Source organism: Condylostylus longicornis, unplaced genomic scaffold, assembly GCF_029603195.1.
Source record: "Condylostylus longicornis isolate FDR11 unplaced genomic scaffold, ASM2960319v2 ptg000010l, whole genome shotgun sequence".
Lineage (NCBI taxonomy): Eukaryota > Metazoa > Arthropoda > Insecta > Diptera > Dolichopodidae > Condylostylus > Condylostylus longicornis.
The window spans coordinates 18,766,464-18,793,946 of NW_026577979.1; the positions used below are offsets into that span (position 1 = coordinate 18,766,464).

At 24.3% G+C, this 27,483-nt stretch overlaps 1 protein-coding gene across 13 annotated transcripts; it reads left to right on the forward strand.

Moving 5' to 3' along the window:
- The first annotated feature begins 792 nt into the window (after window positions 1-792).
- LOC129618774 (cytoplasmic dynein 1 intermediate chain) lies at window positions 793-27,063 on the forward strand. 13 transcript variants are annotated; one of them, XM_055533753.1, is made up of 12 exons: window positions 798-963; window positions 5,603-5,850; window positions 5,907-6,056; window positions 6,695-6,819; window positions 10,923-10,985; window positions 11,335-11,355; window positions 16,348-16,395; window positions 24,523-24,699; window positions 24,765-25,060; window positions 25,136-25,601; window positions 25,658-25,818; window positions 25,972-27,063. In XM_055533753.1, the coding sequence occupies exons 2-12, from the start codon at window positions 5,702-5,704 to the stop codon at window positions 26,323-26,325; spliced, it is 2,010 nt and encodes a 669-aa protein (XP_055389728.1). In that variant the 5' UTR covers window positions 798-963; window positions 5,603-5,701; the 3' UTR covers window positions 26,326-27,063. The 13 variants fall into 13 exon arrangements, with proteins under 13 accessions (XP_055389726.1, XP_055389728.1, XP_055389727.1 ...); XM_055533752.1 differs by having other exon boundaries at window positions 5,622-5,850; XM_055533756.1 differs by having other exon boundaries at window positions 5,622-5,850; window positions 24,547-24,699.
- The last annotated feature ends 420 nt before the right edge of the window (window positions 27,064-27,483 follow it).

Consider the following 27,483-nt stretch of genomic DNA (forward strand, 5'->3'; position numbering starts at 1 on the left):
GAATTAGAAATACGCTGTTACGACTTTGACAATGCTCGGAGCAAAGAAAGAAGCAACTAGAAAAAAAATTGGTTTCATTGTTTTTTCAATATGTTCCTTCCTTTAGTATTTCTAATTCGTTAGTACACGTATTTGACAAAATCTACGAATGAAAAAAATTTTATTGACTTTGTAAATACATATTAACTTCGTTTATATGGCGGATCGAGTACTTAACTTGAAGTTGCAGTCGACATATTATAATCTGTGCAGATTGAAATAATATTACTCGGACTTGAATTTGACATTAAATAACTAGTCTGACGGCAAATTAATAGAAACTTTCTATTATATTGAATTCTTAAGACTAAGGTACTGTTTACATATACGTCAAAATCTAAGATAAAATTGTATATAGAATCTGGTAACTGTTTACATATTAGACTAAAATTGTCTGATGCCGCTCAGACATCAAAATTTAGTAATTTTGATTCGCAAATTTTACTGTAAATATTTTTTTTAAAGTTCTTTTGTGACTATAGTTATTGCAAGTTTTGTATTGCGATGTTTATGCCTATAGTTAAAAAGTTTTTGAGTATTCCGAATAATTTAAGATAAATTTCGAAATGGTTGTGCTCTAATTTAAATTAAGTTACTGGGCTTGTTAAAATTATACACATTTATTGGCCATTTCAAATTGTTCAATTACGATAGCACTAATATAAACGCAATCACATCAAACAAATGTCATTTTTGAAACATCCATTCTTATTCTTATATCGTTTCACTTTTATTGTTTCATTTCAGTTCAGCCCAATATATTCAATAAAAATCATTAAAAATTTACTATTAGAAAAAATTCAATTTTTCAAAGTTACAAGTGAATTGGATATGATTCATAGTTTAATTTTTAAATTAATAATTTACTTGATTGAAGAAAAGGAAACTTTATAATTATTTGAAGTAATCAAAAAAAAAACAAAGGTGAGCTAAACCGAGACGTTTTTAGTTTCAAAAATGGCTAGTGTTAAAAACTAAAATTGTGTCTGGTGCAAATGGCTTCTTTTTTTCGAATATTGATTTTTCAACTTCGATCATGTTAATTGTCTCTGGAATATGAAAATTCTTTATTTAGTAAATAAATTTTATAATAACATAGAGAATATTATGCATATTTTACAATAGAAAAGATATGTATGACATCAGCATTGAAATTTTATAAATTTTCATCCATTTTTATTGATGAATCAATGTGTACATTATATAGGTACACAGAAGTTAGTATAGTGTGTAGAACAGCGTATAATATGTACATATGTAGCATATATGTATGTATATTGATAGCTGATGCGAATTCATAAAATTTTTACTTATTGGATATTGAAATATTTTATCATCTTAAAAAAACAACAAAAAATGTAAGATTTTGGAGAGTGTCTATAAAGTTGAAGCAATTTAAAAAAATAAGCAGTTTAAATCTGAAAAGGGCAAGTGCATACAATATATTTGGCATTACTTTGGAAATTAAACTTAAGATCTTAATAAAAAAGATAAGTCAAATTAGTCAATGAGTTTAAATTTTCCTTTTGAAACCAAAAATTTCAACTTCGAATATGATTTGCTAACACTTCGCAAAGCAAAATTAATTTATTTAGTTTAGTTTCTTTCATAAGTAATTTATGTTATAAAATTTGAATGATATTTAAAATCACCAATTAAGTGAAATTAGTTGATTTTAACTTTTTCCTCCTCAATGTTTTAGGTTTTCATAAAAGCCATTAGCGGAGCAGTAAACATTTTGACTAGATCATATTGCTTTTAGTATATTTCATTATAAAATTAAAGCAACGAAGATATTGAGTTACATTTCAACTTAAAAAGAGCATTCAACAAAGAAAAATTAAAAAATAGTGTTAGCAAAAAATTTTTAAAAAATTTCACAATAAAAATTATTTTGAACTATCAATATAAAGACACAATGGAGCACAGTTACTCAAGAGATTGCCGTCCAATAGATGGAGCTAACGGTTTGAAAACTCGTAATTTAATGATACATCGTCCGCCTCAATGTCCATCGTGTCACTTGCATCCAAATGATGAAAATAATGATCTTGACGAAGCAAATCGTCCCCCAACGCCAACTTACAATGAAAAGAATGCCAAAGAACTAATGACTGAATGTGCAAGAATATCAAGCAGTGTTCAAAACTCAAACCCAGATAACGTTAATTGGGAAAATTGTATTAATATGACACTTTGGACAAATGATCAGACCAACTTATTTAATAAAGTTGCAAAAATATTAGATATAGATTATTTAGCACGATTAGCTACTACTGGCAAACAGAACGAAGCAATTCAAAAACGATTAATTGTGGATAAATCAGTAAAACGTATACGAAAAGTATTTGCTAAAATTAATTGGGAGATGCGCCTTACACAGTGGCTACATGAAACATTAATAAATAATTTACCTTCGACATATATGGCCGTGTATCTGGATATTCTACAAACATTGAAAACAAAACTGCCACAATTAATGGATAAAATGTTGTTTGGGAAACCAATGAATATTAGTCAAGATTTGCTGGCACCTGTAATGAAAAAAAAATGGGAAATCCTTTTGGACAAAAAGGAGCGTAAATTACCTGGAAATGTTGCCATTGTTATCATTTCTTCTGTACACCCGTCAACAGGAGTAATTTCGAATAGAATGAGAAATTGGTATGAGTTGTTTTCTACAATGGCTCAAGTAGTAATCGTAAATACTCCAGCTGGTAGCTCTGTGAATAAACAACCTTTACAACAAATAACGGAATCCCTCATTCAAGCAGCTAAAACTAAAATTCAAGAGCTAAGAAACGAGCAGCCAATGCTGAATATTGTTTTACTTGGATTTAATGCTGGTGCCGCGGTAGCAATACAAATCGCGCACACAGAAAATGTAAATTGCGTAGTTTGTGTGGGATTTGCGTGTAACACGATTAATGGAGTTCGTGGTGCCCCAGATGATCATATTTTGGACATAATAATACCTATCATGTTTGTTATAGGGCAAAATTCAGCTAGAACAAGCCAAGAAGAAATTGAAGCTCTAAGGGAAAAAATGAAATCAGAAACGTCATTACTTGTTGTTGGATCGGCGGATGATGTCCTTAGAATATCCAAAAGCAAAAAGCAAATCGAAAATTTGACGCAGTCTATGGTCGATAGTATGGTTACCGACGAAATTCACGAGTTTATAAAGTCTTGCATTTGTAAACCACCAGGACCACGAACACCGACTTCATTGATTGGAAATTCATTCCCTCAAAGTGGAAATACAAATCAAGGGCGAAAGTCTAATGCTAATACTTCGTCAAATTCCAACTCGAATCAGAATAGAAAACGTAAACAAAGTGAAGATCACTATAGCGATGAACAAATAACACCTATGAAAAAACATTATCACAAATCGGGACAAGTTGGTCGACCACGCAGTCGGCCAGGAAATAATGTAACACCAGTAAAACAACAATCGCGCCGTCAATCTCCAGAGCCAACTTCTGCTGAAAAGTTGAACATGGCAATTCATACAATTTTACAGTCACCTCGATCCGATGAAATTAAAACCAAACCCGATGATAATGACACATCAACTTCATTCGAGCAAACTGTATCTCAAAATTCAACGTCAAATTATTCCAAATTGCCTATAACTAGTTCACCACAAGTAACCACAATATCTACATCTGGAACCAATACTATAACACAACGTAATCCGCAACAAATTCAACCTACAAAGCTGAAATTTGTACCTTCTAATCAATTTGTACAATTAAAACCACCAATACAAAGTCAATCTAAAATTTATACTATTAAAACAACATCAATACCAGCGAATTCAACTACAAATTCATCATCATTAATCCCAGTATCTGGTGCTCGATCAAATATGTCGTCCTCAGCTGGCCAAGTTCAAATACTTCCAATTAAGAGCCCAACATCCGGCCCCTTTTTAAGTAATTCCACAAACCAAATAATTCTAAATCCGCAAAAATTCACGATTTCGAAAGCAACAACTGGAGCTCAGGAAAAAACAGATATATCCAATATTTTTGATATGCCAATTCTGTTTGCCGATAATGAAGGTAATCTTCATGATTCTACATCGAAATTGTCAAATGCAAGTAATACATTATCTAGCGGTGGTCAAGCAAAATTACTTACTTTGCCAAGTAATTTGGTAATTAAACCTCGATCTTCAAACACTCAGCAAAATAATACTGCTTTAAAAGATAACGTGAGTGCAATGAGCTCTTCTCAGCTGTCATCTGGCACTTTTGTCTTAAACCCTTCAACAATTAATAAACCCAAAATATCTGGAGGCAGTGGAAAAGTTGTTTTCATCAATAGAAATACTATGAAACCCTATCCAAGCATTATTTCTAAGCCGGCTGTTTCACCTATGAAGTATACAAAAGTTGTGGTTACAAATCCGCAAACTTCAAGCACAAGTTTAGTCTCACGCGCTTCTGGTATATTAGATTCTTCAAGTTCTTTATCATCTAATATTACGCAAGGGGCAACAATTTCAATATCTCCAAAACAACAACACCTTCAAGTTAATAGTACTAATAATACTGGTATAGTGAAACAAATTCAGCAAACATCAGGTATTTTAAATTGTACTACGACAGCTTCGACATCGAGTACTACAACAAATAAACAATACCAAGTTTTATTAAATTTAGGAAGTGATTCAGGTGGTACAAAAACTACCCAATCGCCTGTAAAAAATGTAATTAAAATGGATGCATCTCAAATTAATCAAACAATCCTTCTTAAAACTGGAAACACTGTGAAGCAGATGCCTTTATTAAGAACTCCACCCACTTCTATAAACAAAAATTTATCAATTAAAAAAGTAATGAATTTTATACCAAGTGGTAGTGGAGTAGGAAACAATAGTATAAAAACTGCTGAAAGAATAACTTCTGGAGATGACAATGTTATTTCGACCATTACGTTACCTAGAACTGGCCTGGTTGTTCAACCAGTTACAACAACATCTGTTAATAATTTAATCATAAATAAAAACCAAAAAAAGTATTCATTCAATGTTAATGCAAATGTAAAAGATACGAAATAAAAATTTCTCTGAAATAATTCTGAAATATATTTAGTCTTTTAGTTATATGGAAATTTTTATCTGTATTCGTAAGATTCTTTTAATCCAAATTTTATTTGGATTAAAAGAATTTTAAAAAATTCTTTGACATTTGAATGTGTAAGGCCAATCTAAATGTTAAAAGGATGGCAAAAAATAAAACATACATTTTGCTGGAAAAAGTAAGGCATAAGAAGACCGCCAGAATTCTGTCAGTCAGATTAACTGTGTTTAATATTTTTTTTGTATTCTACTAGAGAATATAATTTTCTACGAATGTTGCAACGAATAAAGTAATTGTAGTTTTTAAACCTTTCTAAATAGGCAAGGTTCTCACATTTATCTGATTAATATGCATTAGATGTACTAGATATTGCCGTTCAATTGCATCAGATAATTTCTTTTTTATATCAAAAATATTTGTAGTTAAGTTGAACACTTTCATTTTAAACCAAACTGAATAATTATTGTTAGTTTTTTTTTTACCTTACAGGTTTAGTAAGCCAACCCTTTTTTTTCTAATCAAATTACATTTTTATTCTGAAGCTGGATTTAATAAACCGCAATACAAAAATGGATAGGAAAGCTGAATTAGAAAGAAAAAAAGCCAAACTGGCAGCTATACGAGAAGAAAAAGACCGTAGAAGACGTGAAAAAGAAATAAAAGATTTAGAAGAAGCTGCGTCACGATTAGGAGTTCCTACCGATAAGGATCAGAGAAAGTATAAAATTAAAACTTTTGAAAAATTGACATGAGTTTAATTCGCTTTTATTTTAGAGACTTAGATGAAATGCTTTCACAACTTGGTGTTGCGCCTGTATCTGAAGTATTATCATCATTGTCTTCAGTGAATTCTGTCACTTCTGACACATCAAATAATCAAACACCAGATGGCAGTCTTCAAACATCACATGTAAATGGACAAAGGTACTTCATTTTTGTTTTTTTTTTTGTGTTAATAATTAATGTAAGATCATTACATTAATTATTAACACAGCTGTTATATTATTTAATATATACATATACATGCATATATTAAATAATATAACAGCTGAGGTTAAATTTTTATTTACTTTATTAAGTAAATTACAAAGGGTTTGTAAGCCCAAATTCAGTAAAATTTTTATTTAAATAATTAAGTTTATAGTGGTGACCTTTATAATATTTTGAGGGTAATCAGATTTTAAAAATAATAAAAATTTTCATTTTTGTTTGAAAACTATCATTGATTAGTCTCGTTTAATTTATTATTTTGGGTAATATAACTAATTGACGATCATAGAGTTAATAACATAATCGAATCTAAAACAAATATAAAATAGATATAGCACCAAGTAATATTGTTGAAAATTATAACTATATAATTTAAGTAATTTTAATTCAAGTTTATTAATGTATTATTTTCTTTTTACCCTTAATTATTATGTGCATTACATATTAATACTTATTCGCTATAATAGTTATTAAGATTTCTTTCAATATTTTAATAGAACTTTTTACATAAACATTTTTTCATTTTAGATTTTGAATAGAATAAAATAATATAGTAATCTTTAAATTTTTAGTGTTGCTCGCAAGAAACCTGTGAACTTAAGTGTTGTTAGTGTGCAAACTACAAACATTCCACCAAAAGAAGTTGTTGTCTATACAAAACAAACTCAAACAACTGTTTCTGGTCATGAACGTGATGGTACGTATAGTTTTTTAATGTTACATATTGATATTATATTGCCTAATATTGTTATTATTGTTTTGGTTTTTTTTTATATTATTTTCCCCATTAATCTTATTAATCATGTTTTATTATCAAATTATATCCTTATAGTTACTTTTTTTATGAGAAGAAATTATAATCAACTGTCTGTTTAACTATTGTTATTATATTCTTCTATAAATGTAATGAATTAAGTTTTATCTTGAAATTATGCTGAAAAATTCTGATAGGAACTATTTTATTTTTTATATTAACAACTTTTTACTAACAACTTTTTTTTCTAAAGAATCTATTTTTACTAAAGAAAAAAACAACCAAGTTTCAGGACATATTTATTTTAATATCCTATTTAATTTACTATCATGTATAGGAATGATAATTTCAAAATATTTTCGTTTCAAAATATTACGTGATGTGAATAAAGTAATTCTTCATTTATTTATTTTAAAATTTATAAATATGAAAAAGTAAAATAATGGTCAGTAATAACGCTTATCTTTAATTTAAAATTGTAAATATCCGTATGAGAAATTTTTTAGTAATAAAAATTCAATTAAATTAATGACCAAATATTTGGTTGTTTTTTTCTTTATCTTGAATTAAAATTTAATGCATGGTTGCTGTAACTTAATATTCTACATTTTAATGGAATATTGCAATATAAACCGTTACGAAAGCTGCAATTTAATTTTCGACACAAAAAGTAATTAATTTATCTTTTTACATATAGCATGCTCAGTTTAATGCACTTCAACCTTTTTTTTATTCCAACATAACAAAAAAACCTATCATAAAGCTTAATTTGCTTTCTTACACTATTACTGTCATTTCAAAACCTTAGCAGGTAAGAAAGGACTTTATAAATCATAAAAAATTTAAAGATAAAAAACAACAATATGTTATAAAATATGAGATTTCAAAAAAAGAAAAAAAAAATAAGTTAGTAAAGCAATAAGGAATTTAAGTGTGTTCCTTCACAGACATCTTTATATTATAAGAGTCTATGGTTCGTTTTAATGCAAAACTTGTAGATTTATTTTTTTCCTGTATTTTTAGAAACATTATCTTATTTCAGGTAAAGTTTTTCCAATGAACAGTTTTCGATTGGTTGTTTTTCAGTAACACAATCTTTGCAATTTTGTTTTATACGTAATTGAAAAACATTGAGTTCGTTTGTGTATAGCATATACATATTTGATATATTGTTAAACTTTTTTATTTTTTTTTTTTTGTGGAAACGTTTTACAAAGCATAAAACTTTTTGTGAGGTTTGCCAGCGCAGTAAATATTCGATTGATTACTCAAAAAATTTGAGTTGCTTCTGAAAATCATTGAGTAAATAAAAAACAAGTTTACATATAAATTATTATTTAAAATTGAAGAAAATATAATTTTTTTTACTTTGATTTTCTTATTTCTCACGGTTTTAGAAGTTCTTATATTATATTTTTAAGGCATTTCATTTTCGATTTCCAATATTTAAGAATTTTTTAATTCTGTTCTACAAAATAAGAAAAAAGTTTAATTTTTTTTAACAAACAATGCAAATATTTTCAAAAACAAACTTATGTTTGTATGTTCCTCTAAAAATAAGAGCTGTTTTTGAATCTATTTATTATTGCGAGTTCATAAATTTTTTAAAAAGATTTTTAATATTAAACATGTTCCTTTAAATCAGTTCATTGGAAAAACCTAAAATTAAATAACGATTTTTCTACACATTCTCAAACTTTGAATATATTGTGAATACGTGATGGTGTAGGCTTCTTTCAATTGCAACATATCGCAAGTTACTTAACATATTTTTTGCACATAAATATTGCCGTATTGCTTTAAACAAAATGTAAATGAAATAATTAAATAAAATATTTCATAAAATAAATAAAATACTGTACGCATTTGTAAAAAATCTAGTCAAAACATAAAGTTTATGTCAAAATTTAAAAAAAAAAAAGTATTTTAAATTTCATTTTATTTTCACACTCGTAGTTATTTTAAATTATAAAAATAAAAGCAATATCAAATAAGTAAATATGTATATTGTATAGATCTTTTATTATGAACCTTCAACTCCATCCTAAAATAAGTTCTTACTTCAATCTAAAATACAATTTTTTCGTTTAGAATCAAATTTTTTTTATAAATATTTCTTGTACAAATACATGCATAAATATGTACATATGTATATGTAAATAATTGAACAAATTCAGAAAATTTAGAATATATCTACGTATGTATACAAAACTGATTCTGGATTGTTGAAAATATTTAGATCAACGATTCTTAAAACTGAATTCAAGGAAACGACATGAATTTGGGGGAAGAATAACTAACTCATATCCTTTTCATTTTTTTCCCAATCTTCAACTTTTTCGGATAAAAACTTACATATATATTATGCTGTTTTCCTTCCCATGAAAATATATATATGAACAATTGATATTTTTTGAATCTCCATCTTTTTTGAATATTTGAAAGTAAAGGAAGCTTATTTCAGTTCATATATTTTTCTTCGTGCTGTATACGCAACAATAAATAATTTTTTTCGTATTATAAAATCTTGTAAGAATTTTGTGAACAAAAAAATTTAATTATAAATGAAAAAACTTTTATTTTAGATCAACAATTCAATTTTACCTTCTTTTAAAAAAGTTTTCATTTGAAAACTTATTTCTAAATACAAAGTTAAACCTTATAAATTAATGTACATAATTTTAAAAGAACTTTAAAATTTTCAGTAAAAATTTAAATTTTAAAGAATTTTTAATTTACGTCTACATAATGTTACTTAAAATTGAATCTTATTATAAAATCACATAAATTTTGGACATGTTTTTTTGAGAAATAAATTATAATAATTTATAAAAGTTAGGTAAAAAATATATCAACCTATTCAAATATAAAATTTTATTTTGAAACATAATTTATGATTGCTTACATACTGTCGGTCAAAAAAGTTTTCATACACCTAAATGATTCATAATATTTTTAGCTCTAGATCTTAAACCATTAAAGATACCCAATTTAACTTTTGTATTTTATTTTTTATAGCTATTATTTCTACATAGTTATAACAAAAAATAATTTAAAGTTTAATTTAACAAAAAAAAAAAATTAAAACAAAACAAAAAATTGACAAAAAATAACATCAAAACTGTATTCACACACCAACATTATTATTCACGTTATTGCAAAAAAAAGTAAACAATTTTTTTAAATATTTTGTTGGGTTGGCTTTTGCATTCAAACAATTTTTCATACTGCCAACTAATTTGGAAATTTCTTGCTATTGTAATTGAACTAATTCGGACAACGGGTTCGGATAGCTCCAATACAACTCAAAGCTAATATAGAGCCCTTTAAATATTTCAAAAGCTAATAGAGATAATGAAATTTTAGTCATAACTTAACATATAAATAACGTGAATAATTTTCAAAGTTTGTAGATTAGTAGGTATATAAATAATATTGTATAATTTCGATATCAATATTAACACTCATATTGTACCTTATAATACAATATTACTTTTTATTATATATTATTTTTTCAATAAGATTCAATTTTGTAATTGTAACAATGCAATAGTATAGAATTTCATTTGAAATCAATCCAATATATGTATATGTTCAAATACATATTTTACGTTATAGATAAATTTTTATTTAATGCTTTATTCTATTATTTTTTTATTGTTGTAATTCTATACTTAGTTGCTTATAATATCATTTTTCTTTATTACGTATTATATTGTGCATATTAAATATTGTTATTTACTTGTTGTACAATATTCCACACATAATTTTTTTTTCTGTTTCCAAAGTAATTTATTTTATACATATTTATATATTTTACTTTTCAATTAATTATTAATAGTTCTAAAGATATTAGCGTATATTGTGTAAAATTGTAATTTTTATTTACGATTAGAAATTACAAAAATCAATTATTTTCCTTTAAATTTATTTAGAATTTATAAAAGAAACAAATAATAAAAAAACAATAAATAATAAACAAAAAAATTAAAATACAAAAAAAACTACTTAATTGATATTACAATGAAATAAAATAACAAATACAGTTCTTTCTTGCCATTCCTCACCTTTGTCAGGATATATGGAAGATTGGTGGAGACCTCGCAAAGGTACATCAATTATTTAAAATTTATTTAAAAACTAAAATATTTATATTACAAAATATGTATTTTTTTTTCCATTAGTTATCATTCCGCCTAACATTGATTTCGTTTTAAAAAAATAATTTAGATTAAATAAAATGTGATTTTTTATATTAATATTTCTTTTTATTTTATTTTTTTTTTCTTGAATAAAAGGAATGTAGAATAATATAAATTATAAAGAAAACCTTATATAATTTTCTTTTTACATTTTCAAATAAAATAATTTAAATTTTAATTAAAATATATTTTTTTTTCTCTTTCTCCGGTTCAATTGTCTTTTTTTTTCATTTTCATACATAACTGAATTGTGTAGCTCATGCAACTGATTATTACGGTGAGTTTCTTTTTCAAATTGTTTTTTATTTTTTTTTTAAATTTTTTATGATTAATCTTATTTATAATTAAATTGTTAAATTTTCAATTATATTTTATATTTATTTTTTTTTTTGAATATTAAAATGTCCGTAATTGAAAATTTAAAAGAAATCAAGAACGCTGTATCGCGACTACCAAGTCAATATACATAAAACAGTGTTTTAGTGTTCGTATAAGAAAAATATACCAGAAAGTATAGACATAACGGGATTATCTGTGTAGTGAATCTTTTGTGTTTGTTAAAATTAATAATGTCAAATTTTTTAACGACAAATGTCACCTTATCACTACATATTCAATGACAGAATAAAAGTCTCAATAAGTGTCATTTAGGAAAATCAAGTTGGAAATAATTGCGAAAAATTGGAAAAAACAAGTAAAAAATAATGTACAATGATGTATTTGAGTATAATCGAAATACTATAATATAATGCCATATGTATGTATGTTCATAAATTTATCAGATCTATCAAGCTCAGAGAGTAAATGAAAAATAATTCCCGAATTTGTATAAAAAACGTTAAAGGTGTTTGAAATTACTTTTGTGAAAGAAAAATACTCAAAATTTCAGCAAAAATACACAGAATACAGAATACTCAAAAATTCAGCAAAAAAAAAGAAAACAATACAAAACATTAAGAATTGTTTTTGTAACTTTTTTTTTTAGTTCGGAATTGCTATTTCGGAAAATAATATGAGCTTGTCAAAAGGAAACCCTGGGAGGTATTCATAATGAAATTTTTTAAAATTGTAAATATAAATGGTGAATTTTTTTTAAATTTATATACGGACATTTTAGTATTTTATAAACAATTTCTATTTTAGTTTATTAATTTTTTAATTACAATTTTTTCATTCAATCGTAGTTATAGTCTTTTATATTTATTTTTCAAGTTCATATTTTCTTTTAAATTATATTTTATATTCTGTTTAGTTATTTTTTGTATAATTTTTTATTAACAAAATTTTTTGTTTCTTTAATTATTATTATTTTTTTATAATGAAATTAATCATATATAATATGTATGTAGATATATTTATATATATATACAAATATATATGATTCTAGAAAATGTTCGTTTTTATTTTTTTTAGATTATTTATGTTCTTAATTTTTATATTAATTTCGTATTTAATTAAAATATTACATAAAAAAAGGAAAATTGTTTCTCCACCCAGTTTTGTTTTAAGTTTTTTTTTTTAATTGACTATAGTAATTGCATATTATATAAATTACTTGATTAATTCTAATTATATTTTAAAAAATGCAATAGTTTAAATTTATATTATTTTTTTGTTATTTTCGTTCTATATTTTCAAAGAATTTTCTCAAAACTTTTATATTTTTTTTTCAATTAATTTAAATATTTTTAAAACAATAAAATGAAAGGGAAATTTTTAAAAACTTTTACACAAAAATTTTTATAAAACTTTTGGAAAAAAGCGCAATTTTATTGCACTTTTTTTGATAGTTTTTAATTTTTCGTATTTGAATTTATGCGAATTTTAAAGATAATAAAATATCTATTTAAGTTCATGTGTAACCAAAAATTTAATTATTATACTTATCCAAGTTTGTACACCTACAAAATCATATTAGCGACAATTTTTGATAGCATTTCATTAAAATTTTCAATATATATATTGTGATGTGACAAAGATACAGACTACGGACCGGACTATATTTTTAACACTTTTCCAAAAAAAAAAGTTCCTTATTAATTTTTAAAAAAATTCTTTTTACAAAATTTCTGCAGCCTTAAAGACAAAAAGCTGAAATTTTGTACACAAATAGATCTTTACTACAAACCTATTTTTTAGAAGAAAATTTTTATCTATCTCCGACTCTAAAATTTATAACCTTAAAGACCAAAACATGTCATTTCTTCACTATTTATTGTTTCTAAATCGCCAAAAAAATTTAAATTCAGTTATGGCATTTAGAGAGACTGGCATTTAGAGCTCATATTAAAATTACAAAATGGATGTTGAAATCAACCGTTATCTGAAACCCATTTCTTCCAAGTTTTTGATATAGTTTTTTTTAAACGGCAAGCTGAAGAGGACTGAAATTTCTTAAAAGTTTTAAGACACTAATAAATTTTCTACCTCACCCTCCTTTTCCAAGTTATCGTTATACTCGAAATTCGTAAAATTGGAATTTTCAAATTTCTATAAGAAAAAACTTAAAACGGAAAATGCCATGCCATTAAGAAACTAAATTATTTATCTTAACTCGCTAATTTAAGCACCCTGATTTAATATTATACAAAGTTTTCAATAACAGTGTTTGCAGTTGTTCAAAAGAAAAGAGTCACTTAACAAAGCACTGATTTGATCCCACTTTATTCAATCGGTAATGTTATATGTATTTTCAGAGAAATACATTTTTTTTTTCATTTCGGGCTTTCTTTTTAAAAAATTTACTGAATTGAAAATTTGTTTATAAATAGAAAATTCGGATAATTATTTAAAAATTACCAGACGGTAATTAACTGTTAAAAAACGTTGTTTTGTTCGGTCGTCATGGTAGAAAATGAACAAAAAATCATGCTTAGGAAGTTAAATAGAAGCAAAAAAAGTTATGCAAACGTTTCTGAATGAAAAAATATAAGAAAGCTAAAAGATTGTAAAATCAACGAAAATTTTATACAATTAAGAAAAAGAAAATCGTATTTGAAAAAAGGCGGCGTAATGTTGTATGTAACTAAATTTTATTTTAATAATAATTCAACTTTAAGGTTTCAGATTGCAAAAGTAAATTCACATGTAAAGACTTTTCAGTAATTGAAGAATTTGTGTAGTAAGAGAATATTTATCACAGAATTTGTTTTAAATCAATTGTGTAACATTATACGATAACATAAACCCCTATTACTATGATAATTTTGGTAATTTATTAGAAATAAAAGTTCTAGAAAAACCTAATTTGTTTTAATTGTGTTAAAAAGTGTATTTTTAACATGCGTTAGAACATCCTTTCATTCATCTTCATCGCCCTTTTTTAGGAATATCGTCCTTCCTAGATCCAATGTCCAGGCCTGTATTTTTGTCATGTCGAGTTTATTACAGAGTCCTTAATTCAAGAGAAAATATAAAGAAATTTTATAAATAAATATAAGCAAATATTTACAAAATTTTTTATAATTAAAAATATCTTTATAATTGAATCTGAAAATTCAATATTCAAATTAAATTTAACATTGCTACAGAATTGAACTATAAAGGATTTCACGAATTCAATATACAATATTTTTTCCAAAGAAAAAACAAACTTTAAAAATGAATATGTTTCGAGTTGAATTGATCGCTCATTTTGAGCGATTAAACTAATAATATTATTTTTTTAATATCATGGACTTGCAATTTATTCCTCTCGAAAAATTTTTAATTTTTAATTATCAAATGGTTATTCTTTAATAATTAACACAGTCATTGAAATTCAATTCTAATTTAAATTAAAACTTATTTGTCTCATAATTTCAATTGTGCAATCAAAAGGAAATTTAATTAAAAAAAAATTGGGAACAAAAAACTAATAAATTTATTCAAAATCTCGAATATATTGATGGATGATTTTTCAGTTGTTTGTACATCACAAAAGATTTCATTCGTGAATGCAATTAGTTTTTTCCCAAAATTTTAATTCAATTTCCTTCGAAAATTGCAGATATCATTGTTACAACATTTTGGATAATTTTTTATTGACTAAAATATGAAACTAATAATTGTATAACAAAAATGTATGATTTCATTTTATTATATTACCATTACATAATCTAGTTAAGTTAATTTGAATAGGTTCTGTAAAATATTAATAAAAAAGCATATAATTTTCTTTTTTCAATTTTTAAATAAAATTAAATTAATTTTTATTTTATCGTTTTTTTTTTGTGAATTTTATGTATGTTTTTGTATTTTATATTTATGTAGAATATGTTCTGCGAATAGTTTAACAAATTGAAATTATTTCTTAAAAAAGTAAAGTGGTAAGGAGCCGCATATTTCGTAAAATTGAGAAGACAATTTTAATTTTTCGTATATGAAATTGAAAAATTTTAATTTTTTCAAATTAATTTTTTTTATGCTTTATAGCTATTTGAAAATCAAAAGATGTTTAATTTGTTTACTAAAGGAATTTACAATGATTGTATTATGATAAAAATAATAATATTTTTAAAAACATTAAGATTTTAAATAAATCTTTTTTAAGTGAACCATTTTTAGTGACGAAAGTCACAATATTCCCAACATATAAGCTGGTTAAATTTAACATAAATTTCATATAAGCTATTAAGTTTACTTGTTGTACTGTCGATTGATTATAAATTTCCTTTCGAGCCGCCAATTTTGCTCGCGTTTCCTTTTTTTTTGTTCAAACCATCATTTCATTTAATCCATTTAATAATAAATATCACTTTTCCTGATTTTTACTAAAGCTTTTGTATTTTATCTTTTGTATTCTATTGTGAATTGTTATGTGAATACTAAAATTTATATTTTATGCTGTAATTAAAAACGGTATCAAGACAGTAAAGTAAAATTTCGAAATTAGCAAAAGGACTAAAAGGACGCAAATGAATAAGATTAGTTTCTTCAATTTTAAAAATTATTCGCGAACACATTTTAATATTGCAAATATAATCTTATTACAAAAATATAGTAGAAAACTCAAAAACAGAAATCAAGATTACACAAAAAGAAAAAAATTCACAATTATGTATTTTAAATATAACAGTTATGAAAATATTTATTTATATTATGTAATATTGCATAACAAACACTTTCACACACACCAAGACACGAACATTTTATATAATATTATGATAAGATAAATTTTTTTTATTTGAAAAACAAACAAAAATGGAAATTACATGAAAAAGAAAACCAAAAGTCAACTTTTTTTGCTTTTCTCTCTCTCTCTCTCTCTCCCTTTTTATATAATTTCAAGATGAATACAATCTAAATCCTGGTTTAGAATGGGAGGATGAATTTACAGGTAGGTATTTAAAAAAAAAAATCGAAAAAAAAAAATGTTTTATATTGTGAAAACGACATGAGGCAAAATAGGACATAATTTATAATTATATAATTATTTAAAATTAATAAGAAAACATTATATAATAATTATTTGAAATTTGTTATAAATAATTTGTTTAGAAGTTATATAAAAGAGCTGTACAATTTATGAAAATAATTTAAGAACAAAAAAATTTATTAAATAATTAAAGAAATATTGTTTTGCTACAAGTTAGTTTTAAATTTGCTATATAGAAAGAAGCAAAAAGTTTTGTTCATTTTGTAGTGCCTTTTCTAAGTTTTGTTATCAACTCTTTTAGATCTTACATTTTATATCTTGAAAAAAACTTTGTAATGTTATAATTTTCTTATAAATTGAAATATTCTATTTTATAAAATCACTTAGTTATTTTAAGCATAATTAAAATAAAATTTTGCATAACTTAATTTAGAAAATTATATAATTTTGATATTTTTTTTTTTTTTTTGTTGTAAAGAGTACTTGCATACATATATATATTATTAATTTATATTATGGCCAATTATAAAAAAAAACTAAATATAATAGAAGTTGAAAGCATGTAGCATGGTAACACTTTTTTTGTTTTCATTTAATTAATTTTATTAATATTTGAGATACATATTTAGAAATCACTTTTTCTATTAATGGAATTTTAAAATATTTTCTTAAATAATTCTGCAAATTTAACATAAAAATTTTTTCAGTGCTTAACTAAACTTTAAAATAAATTTATGAAATACATAATTGAGAAGTATTAATTTTGCTAAGCTCTTCCGTTTAGTATTGCTACTATGATTAACTTAAGACGAAAATCAAAAATTTTGCAAAAAAATGTTTGTATCACATATAATTAGTGTCAACATTCAAATTGTCATGACGTATGTGCCAAATCAAGAAAGAAGCATTTTCCAACATAAAAATCATAAATATTTCATGTGAATTTCGTCCGTCTGTCAATTGTTTTAACACTGATTTGGGAATGGAAAAAGCTAAAAATTTCAAGTGTGGTTCACATGTTTACTTATCGCGAATAAGTAAAGATCTCTTTGTATACAAAATTTTGGAAAGATCCCAATAAACATCTTGATAAAACTTATAAAATATCGTCATACGGCTTGTCGTATAAAAAGTTTGAAATTGTTTTTAATTCCAAATTTTTGTGATGCTCAAGGCTCTAAAAAAGGACTCTTTAAAGGGTTTTAAAGAATGGAACAAATGTGACCAGAAACTAAACAATATATGGCAGTAAGGTTTAATCAAAATCCCGGCACATTTTTTTCATTTTCAGAAAAATAAAAAGTTAATTTTTTTTTGTAATTTTTATGCAAATGTTGATCGCTAATTGATGTTTTTAAAAACTACGAACAATTCTTTTGTATACGAGAAGAAATATTTCGAAATTTTGCATTCAATATGCACAATACAGACCTTTTTTAACTAACTCTAACTTCAAAATAGTACTTCGTATTAACACACAAAATTAGTGCATTTTTGTAGTGTAATATTAATAAACTATATATTTTAACTTAAACATAACTTTCGAAATCTTACACAACCCCCAAAATAAGATCTAACCGAAAATTAGAGTTTTATCATAAATTGGACGTTTTTAACATAAAAACTTATTACTTAAATTCCGTCTCGACATTTTCATGTGCTTTGCGACTTGGAATACCAATAGTAATTTTTACTCCCTTTTAAACCGTTTTGCATTCGTAAACTTCATCATGATAAAAATTAAAGCCTTTTCATTCGTTCCAAGTTCTTAAAAAAGTAAAGTGTAGGATAACTTAATTTTCTATAACTTCATATTGTTTAAATATTTAAATATCATAAATTGCATTTCTGATTCTATTTATTTTAAGAAAACATTCGGAATTCAATATTTGTATCTTAAGTAAAATATTTTACATGATTTTTATTGCATGTTTCAGAATTTTAAATTTTTAAATTTTTTTATACATATTATATAAAAATAATGGCAAAATTGCTCATTTCTGTAAAAATCTACTAACAACATTTAAAAGTCGTATTTAAAACAAGTACGTATAACAGTTTGTTTTTTAAATATTCTCACAAAATAAATACTAATAAAAAAATTTAAAGTGAATTAAAATTATTAAAATGGCAAAGAAGCATTGAATCACAACATTCGCCTACTGGAAAAACCTTTGCTTTTACTTAAAAAACGGCAAGTTTGTTTTATAAATTCCGTCACTTCAAAATTTCTGTAAAACTGCACTATTAAGCGATTTAGGTTATGAGTTGTAATTATGCTGAATTGTGTATAAATACCGAATTATTGCAATTTCAAAATCAAGGCTTGTGTGAAATTTTTCGAAAGAACATTTTTGTTTGGCAAATACTAAGAAAAAACAGTCGTGATTTCAATATTGCAGTAATTTTGTATTGATACACAATAACTTATAAACTAAATTAAGTGTTAATACTGTACTACTGCGATTTTGAAGCTATATTGGTTTTCTACATAAATGAGATGTTTTTTTATTTGTCACAAGAAATAAATTTTATTAATAAATATTTATTTATCTAACAAAATAATTTATGAGTTATAATAATATTTAATAACTTAGAAAAATATAATCAATTTCAATAAATTTTTACACACTTTCAATTTCAAAATGCAGTAATAAGATATTAATACGCATTTCAGCTTATAAGTGAGAGTTTCTAAATTGTATATTAAAACATACCTTATTACTGCATTTTGGAAATTAAAAACATTGTGGTTTCTTTTTCATTTCTTAAACATATGAACAATATGTATTACTCGTACAAAAAACAGAATTCCTTTATTTACGATTACTTTCTGTAAGAAAAATTTTTAGGACAAATTGTATTATTTTTCTTTCGAATAAAAATTTTTAGATATTTATAACATCTTTATTATTATGTTGTCACGTAAGACAAATAAAAATTTGACAAGCTTTTCCTAAAACAACATACTTATTATTTAATATTGTATGTTTATATTATGTGGTAATTTTGTTAGCTAATGTAAATATGTTTCGGTGATTTTGAAATTGTCATAATACTGTATTGCTGCCATGATTCAGTAATCAAAACTCTATTCATCCGATTTGTGTTTTATTAAAGTATTACTGCAATTTTGAAACCAAGGTGTATTGCATATTGTTCATACTTCCAATTTTGACTTATACGTATTATTTCCCTTCTTATCCTTACATAATTATATCAAATTCACTTGCATAATATGGATATTAAATAGTTCAAATACTAATTATTTTTAAGAGTTGAATTTTTACAATAAAAAGCGCGACATTTCTTTTATCAAATCGTAAATTTTGTACGTATTGTTTAATTATTTATATATGTATATATGTATTAGCATATATGCATATTTATACACACATATGTATTCAAATAAAATGGTGAGAGGTGTACTTTACTTCACATTTAAATTAAAACAAAAATTTTTACTCTTATAGGGCTGGGTACTTTTATTTTTCATTAAAAAAATTTCAAGGCAAATAATATCAGCTTTCATTTAATTGTCATTTTGATCATAACAGATCTTCATAATTTAATTATAAAAAACAAATTCAACAAAATTTCTTTAAACCCTGAAAATTTCTCTTCATACTTAATATTCGTCCTCTTCAAATCTATTTTTGTTACATACATGCATACATTATAATTGTATTATATAATATTTTTGTAATTATATATTTTTTATAACTTGGAAACTATTCATGTATTATTTTTATATACCCGTACATAATTCATAGTTATTTTATATTAGATCACAAAATTCATATAAATTTTTTTAATCATCTATGTTATAATAAAAATTATGCAATTGGATGAAAAACAAAAAATTTAAAATATTAGGTGATATTAAAGAAAAAAATTAAATTTAAGAAAAATTAAATATTAATTTTGAAATATAATATAGAAACTAAGAAAGTGACATAAAATTGAGTGGAGAAATTTACAAGAGTCAATAAAATAAAGGTGAAAAAATGAGCATTTTCGAACATCATTATTTACTTATTTTATTATTGTCTTTCTATCTTTTTTTTTAATTTAAGTATTAAAATTAATTTATGTTTTTTTATTAATTTTACTAAAAAAAATTGGCTTTATTGTTTTTTGATCTTGTTTTTATATTATTAAAATTTTATCTTTTTTGCTAAAAAAAATTCTTAAATTTTTATTTTAGTCTTGCCATCTTTTTAGTAATTAATAATAGAAAATTGGAAATTATCTTCGAATATAATCTTTAATTCACAAGTTCAAATTTCAATTAAGAGCGATAAGAAATTTTTTTTTGAAAAATTTGTTGTTATATTAAAATTATTTTATAAATTTAATAATTTTATAAATTAAAATTTTCCCTTTCTCATAAACTATGTGAACAACATTTAATTTGAAACAAATAATTTTATATGGCTTTAATTAAAGTTTTTTTTTAAAAGCTTTCATATTTAATTTAATTTGACGTGCAATATTTTTAAATAAATTTGTGTAAAAGAGATTAAAATAGTTTTTTGAAATTGTAGCAAAATTTATTGAAATTTATTCAAATGTTTATTTTTATTTTTATTAATTTTAGAAATTTCATTAAAATTAATTCATTAAATTCAGATCTCTATTATCATTGTTTTAATCGATTAAATCAATAATTAAAAAAATTAACTGTCAAAAATAGTTGCCATTGTGCATTGTAATTTTATATGAAAAAAAATTCAGTGTCACAATTACAAAATACAGTTGTGTGCTATTCATTTATTTTTTCTTTGGTGAAAGGTATTTTCTCACCAATTTTTCTTCTCATTCACTTTTTTGTGAAAATTATGACAAAGACCAAAATTTTTCGTAATGATCATAAAACTTTTCATGAAAATGTAGTACATATGTATAAAATAAACGAAGTATAAAGTGTGCTCCATTTAAGAAGAAAAAATTAGTTTAGATAAAGATGGCAAGAATTTCTTTTATATTAAATAAAGTAAGAACCGTTTATAAAGTTTTATAATTTTTCATTAGTTTTGTATAATTCTGCATACATACGTTTTTGATTTTTTTTTTCGTTTTTACATCAAAAAAAAAAAATTTTTTTTACTGAAAATTTTCATTTTACATTTTCAAAATTGTCTAAATTTGTTTTTAATTTCTCTCATACATTGTTTACATACCCTGACTTCAATTGTATTCTTTTTTGTACTGATTTTTTTTTTATTTTTGTATATTTACGTCACTTCAACTGTGGCAATGTAAAAATTAAATATCGTTACTGTCACATCAGCCGAGACAAAATAAAAATTAAGCTTGTATAAATTTTTCTATTCTCAAAAAATACAATATTTGCACATTTTATACGTATACTAGTCTGGAGTTCAACATTTTATGTGCACAAAAAATTACAAAATTTTTTATTTCTTTTTGAATTTTTGAAATCTAGACTTTGTAGCGATATAATAACGTATACACAATTGAAGTCAGGGATATTTAAATACATTTTCTTTTAATTTTTTATTGTGTATAATTTCTGTATTTACATATGTATAGAATAAAAAAAAAAAACAAATTGAAGTTTTTATACAAAATGATTTTATTTTTAATTGCAAACTCTCACTAAATTTTATGGAAAAAATTAATTAAAAACAAAAAAAAAAGAGCAAAATGAAAACCATGAAAGCCGTTAAATATTCTTTTTAACTTATTTGTATATGTGTTCTCTGTTTTTTTTTCTGTGTAAATAAATCTTAATATTTAATAAAAATAAAGCAGAAAAAATAACCGATATTTTATCAAAAATTTCGTGAAATATAAATGAAAAGTTAACAAATATTAACAAATATGTTTGGAGAATAAAATCAATAGTTTAACGAACATTTTCTCTAATTCTACATGTTAGCACAAAAATATTGTTGTAAATATTGTAAAATGCACAAAAATAAGAAAAAGGTAAAATTATATTAAATAAATTTAATTTTCATAATGTAGATTTATAAATATTAAAAACGAATCTTTTACAATATTTTGCTTAATCACTTTTATTATTTGTTTATATGTAAGTGTTTTTGGTTTTAATTTTTTTTTTGTTTGATTGTTGATGTTTTTTTTTAACGCACGTTCTATTAATCTAATGATTTTTTCATCTAAATATTATAACACAATTTAAGTATAGTCCCGTGTTAAATAATTTCAAATGAAATATAAAATCATTCGAATTTATTTAAAGAAATAAATGGTTAAAATTAGTCTAGATCTTCTCAATATTTGCAATTTTTTCAGTATGGCGATTTAAAAATTTTAATATAAGGTCTTTTGAATAATGTTAAATTTGAATAACAGCTTTTTCAATGTTAAATAAAAAGTAATTAAGGTAAACTTATCAGATTTCGCCCCAATAAAAGTATTATATTTTTCTTTCAAATTTCATCGTAAACAAAAATAAATAAAAAAAAATTAGTTTAGCCGGACAAGAGACAAAAATGGTATATGTATTTACAAAAAACAGAGATATTTTTTTTTTACTGATAACACCAAACATGAATCATAGGGATGGATTCACTAAAAAGTGAGTGATAAAAACAAAGGGGTTTCTTTAAAAGCTTTCTATACATAATGTATACATTCTCATCAATTCCATATCAACTGTAACCAAAAATTTATAAATTTTATTGTATAACCAAATTATTTTTTACTTTGATATGCAAGAATAACACGGTAACCTTAAATTTCATTGTGTAATTTCAAGTTGTATACTTAACATTGTAATATAATCAAAATGTTAATTAGAAATTAGAAATAAATTTAGATTAAAGTAGTATTATTATTTTTTTGTAAGTCTATGGAACAATTTTGTTTTAAATGCATTTTATACAATTTCAAGTAATTAATTTCAAAACGCATTAGTACGGTAGTTAAATTCAATTGTAGAACAATAAATTATGCCTAATAGGCATAAATTATTATAATTATATAATTAAATTATCATAATTATTATAATAATATATATTTTATTATAATATGAATTTTTAGTGGATTTTGAAATTAAAATTATCTATGATTTTAAAATTCCAGTAATTCAGTTTTAAAACACAATTTAGAAATTTTAAATTTTTCTCAATTGTGTTGATATTGATACAGTATTACTGCAATATTGAATTCATGGTATTTGTCCGTTATGTTGCTTTTTATTTTTTTATAAGTTTTTGATATATTTTTCTAGTTTGAAATTGAGTATCTTATTATCGCTTATTAAATACGTAATGAACAAATTAAATTGGCATTTACTTTTTTGTCAAATGTTTTACAATTGGCAGCTACTCAAAACCTAATTATACAGCAATTTAATAATTAAATTAATGTTGTGTTAATAAGATGAAAAAATAAGTGGATTTACAAAGCAAAAATTTCATCAATGTATGACTTTTATTCTTGTATTAAGCACAATGTAATATTCTTCAATGTTGTCAAAACAAAAGCATAGATAATTATATGCGTTGCCATAATTTGTTGTAAAATTAATTCTATTTAAAAAATTATTTAAAACTTTAATGTAAAAAAAAAATTTATTGCAGAAGTTTCATTCAGTCATTCAAGAACTCCCCAATAAAACGGGTTCAGTAAAAAAAAAGTTTTTTTTTTTAAATTAACTAACAATTATTTTGCATCACATTTCATCCAACGCACAAAATCTATTGCTGTAAAATTCTTACATAAATTTTTCATTCTTGGTCGCTTTAATTGGAATAGTTAAATGCATGTCTTTTATTTCAAGAATATTTTATTTTAATATTTTGAAACATTGAAAAATACTGTTATAATAGTATTTGGCAGAAACATTTTTAATACGTTAAAAAGCATTATAAAATCAAAATAAATCTAATTAAAATAGAAAACAAAAAAAATTTATTAGCGATAAAATTTATTGCTGTTGTACGCTCCTCTCCAATAGTAAATACCCTATTGATATAGGAGAAAAAGTTAATTATTTAAAATTAGAAAATAAAAACAAGAACATAGTTAAGTTTTCCTGTTTTGTCGATTGTCGTATTTCCTCTAGCTTTGTTAGTTTTATACTTAAAACAGTGCTTACTTTTGGTGACGCCCAAGGAGACGATGAGGAAAGCTCATTACCGCATATGGATGGTTTTCACTCGAAATTACCACCGGGTATATTGCCGCATGGTTTACCAACAGTTAAAGAGGTAGCTCCAGCAATAACACCACAAGAACAAAAAAAAGATCAAGATGGAAAAAAGCAAGGTAAGGGAAATTTTTCGTTCATTAATATTGTATATAGCAAAATTAATTCTTTTTTTTTATGGTAGTGAAAGAGTTGTCTGAAGAACAAAAACAAATGATTATCCTCTCAGAAGAATTTCAACGTTTTGTTGTACGTACTGGCAGAATTATGGAACGTGCTCTATCAGAATCAATTGACATTTATACGGATTATATTGGTGGCGGTGATAATGAAGAGGCTAGTGATGAAAAAAGTCATGCCCGTCTTTCATTAAATCGAATATTTTATTGTGATCGTTGGTCAAAGAATCGTTGTATAACATCAATGGATTGGTCGACACATTTTCCAGAATTAGTTGTTGCTTCATATCATAATAATGAGGTTGAGTTCATTCAATATTTTCTACCAAAATGAAATATGTACAGTATTTTTTAATTTTTTTGTATTATATTTTAGGAAAGTCCAAATGAACCAGATGGGGTAGTAATCGTTTGGAACACTAAATATAAGAAATCGACACCTGAAGAAATTTTTCATTGTCAAAGTGCTGTTATGTCTACATGTTTTGCTAAATTTAATCCAAATTTAATATTGGGTGGAACATATTCTGGACAAATTGTATTATGGGATAATCGTGTACAAAAACGCACTCCAATACAAAGGACACCACTAAGCGCAACAGCACATACACATCCAGTTTATTGTTTGCAGATGATTGGAACACAGAATGCTCATAATGTGATATCAATTTCTTCAGATGGTAAATTATGCTCATGGAGTTTAGATATGTTATCGGTACCACAAGATACTATGGAATTACAACAAAGGCAATCAAAGCCTATTTCAGTTACTAGTATGGCTTTTCCTAATAACGAAATTAATAACTTTGTAGTTGGTAGCGAAGACGGATATGTATACTCAGGTATGTATAACAAGATTTTAAACTTCAATAAATATTTAGCTTTTGATTTGTATCAGCCTTCCGACATGGAACTAGAGCTGGTGTTGGAGAAATATATGAGAAACATTTGGGACCCGTAACTGGTATTTCAACGCATTATAATCAATCTTCACCAGATTTCGGTCACCTATTTCTAACGTCATCAATAGATTGGACCATAAAGTTGTGGAGTTTGAAGGTATAGAATATTAAAGACATAATTATTACACAATATTAAATAGAAATATTATTAAAACTAGAAAATGTAGAAAATAGCTTTAACCTATCGAAATTATGCCCAGATTTTTTGAATTTATTAATGAAAAATTTATTTTTATTTGTTCTTTTGCAGGACAATAAACCATTATATTCATTCGAAGATAATTCCGATTATGTTATGGATGTTGCATGGTCACCAACTCATCCAGCCTTGTTTGCTGGTGTTGATGGAAGCGGTCGTCTTGATTTATGGAATTTAAATCAAGATACCGAAGTTCCAACAGCATCTGTAATTGTTGACGGAGCACCAGCACTTAATCGTGTTTCGTGGACACCTTCGGGTCTTCATGTTACGATTGGTGATGATGCTGGCAAACTATATGTTTATGATGTTGCTGAAAATTTAGCACATCCAAGGATGGATGAATGGAATAAATTCAATGGAACTTTGAATGAATTAAAAATGAATCAAACTGATGAATTTTAATAATTTATATAGTGCTACATTAATAAAATTCTCTCTTTAGTTTTAAAATCATATTATAAGAAGTATATAAACATTTGAATGTAAAAAAGGGAATTATAAAAAAGGAACAAAAACGTTAAATTTAATAAATTGCTTATAAAATTCTTGAGTGAATACGAAACTAAAGGAAAAATTCATTTAAATGTTGCAAGACTTTTTCCTTTTATTTTTACCGTTTCTTGAAGATTTATGAGTAAAAAAAAGTTTTTTACATTTAAAAATTCATAAACTTAGATTTTTTTATGAACATTTACTTAGCCTTCAATACAAGTTTTTCTAGCTAGTGAATAATGCAAGATTATAATTTTTTCAAAATTTTAAATGTAAGCGAGATAGGAAATTTTTATGTGTAAATCTGCTAATGCTGAGGGTGATACAATAAATTTCTTATATGTGTTATTTTTTTTATGCATTATTTTAATTCCTTATATTCGATTATTTTTTTGTAACATTTTTATTAAAATTTTTTTTTGGAACTTAATTAAAGATGAACGATACTTAAATGAAATCAAAACTTAAATATAAAGAATAAATCATCAGTGATAGAAAAAAGCGAAAAAAGAAATGAATCTAGTATCGAATTATGTAAAACATTCAGTAAACTAAATACATTAAAATATAATGCTGTAAAACATATTTATTCAAAACATGAAAATATTTAATATATATTATATGAAATAAAAACCAATGTTTCTTTATCAGTAAATATAATAAAAATAATTTGCGCCTGTTTATGATGGTGATTAAAAAATAAACTATGTATGAGCTTCGTTAATTACTGTCTTCAAATTGCTGTTAAAGTAAGAGGCATAAATAAGAGGTGAAATAAGAGGCCCAATCACTCCAACCCAGTTAAAATTTAAGACGTATAATAATATAAGAAGTATAATAGAGATACAAACAAGTTGCATATGAAAAAAGATTTTATACAAATATTTAGAAAAAATATAAATTGAAATTTTTAAAACAGTGTTAGACAATTAAAAAGCAAAATGTGTAACAGCTTCTTGAACAGATTCCATGCAAATATTATTGGATTACCTATATGCAGCACAGTGAGATCAAAACTTAATATGAAGAACTTTTCAGTTTTAAGTTTTGATAAATTTTTGAATACAT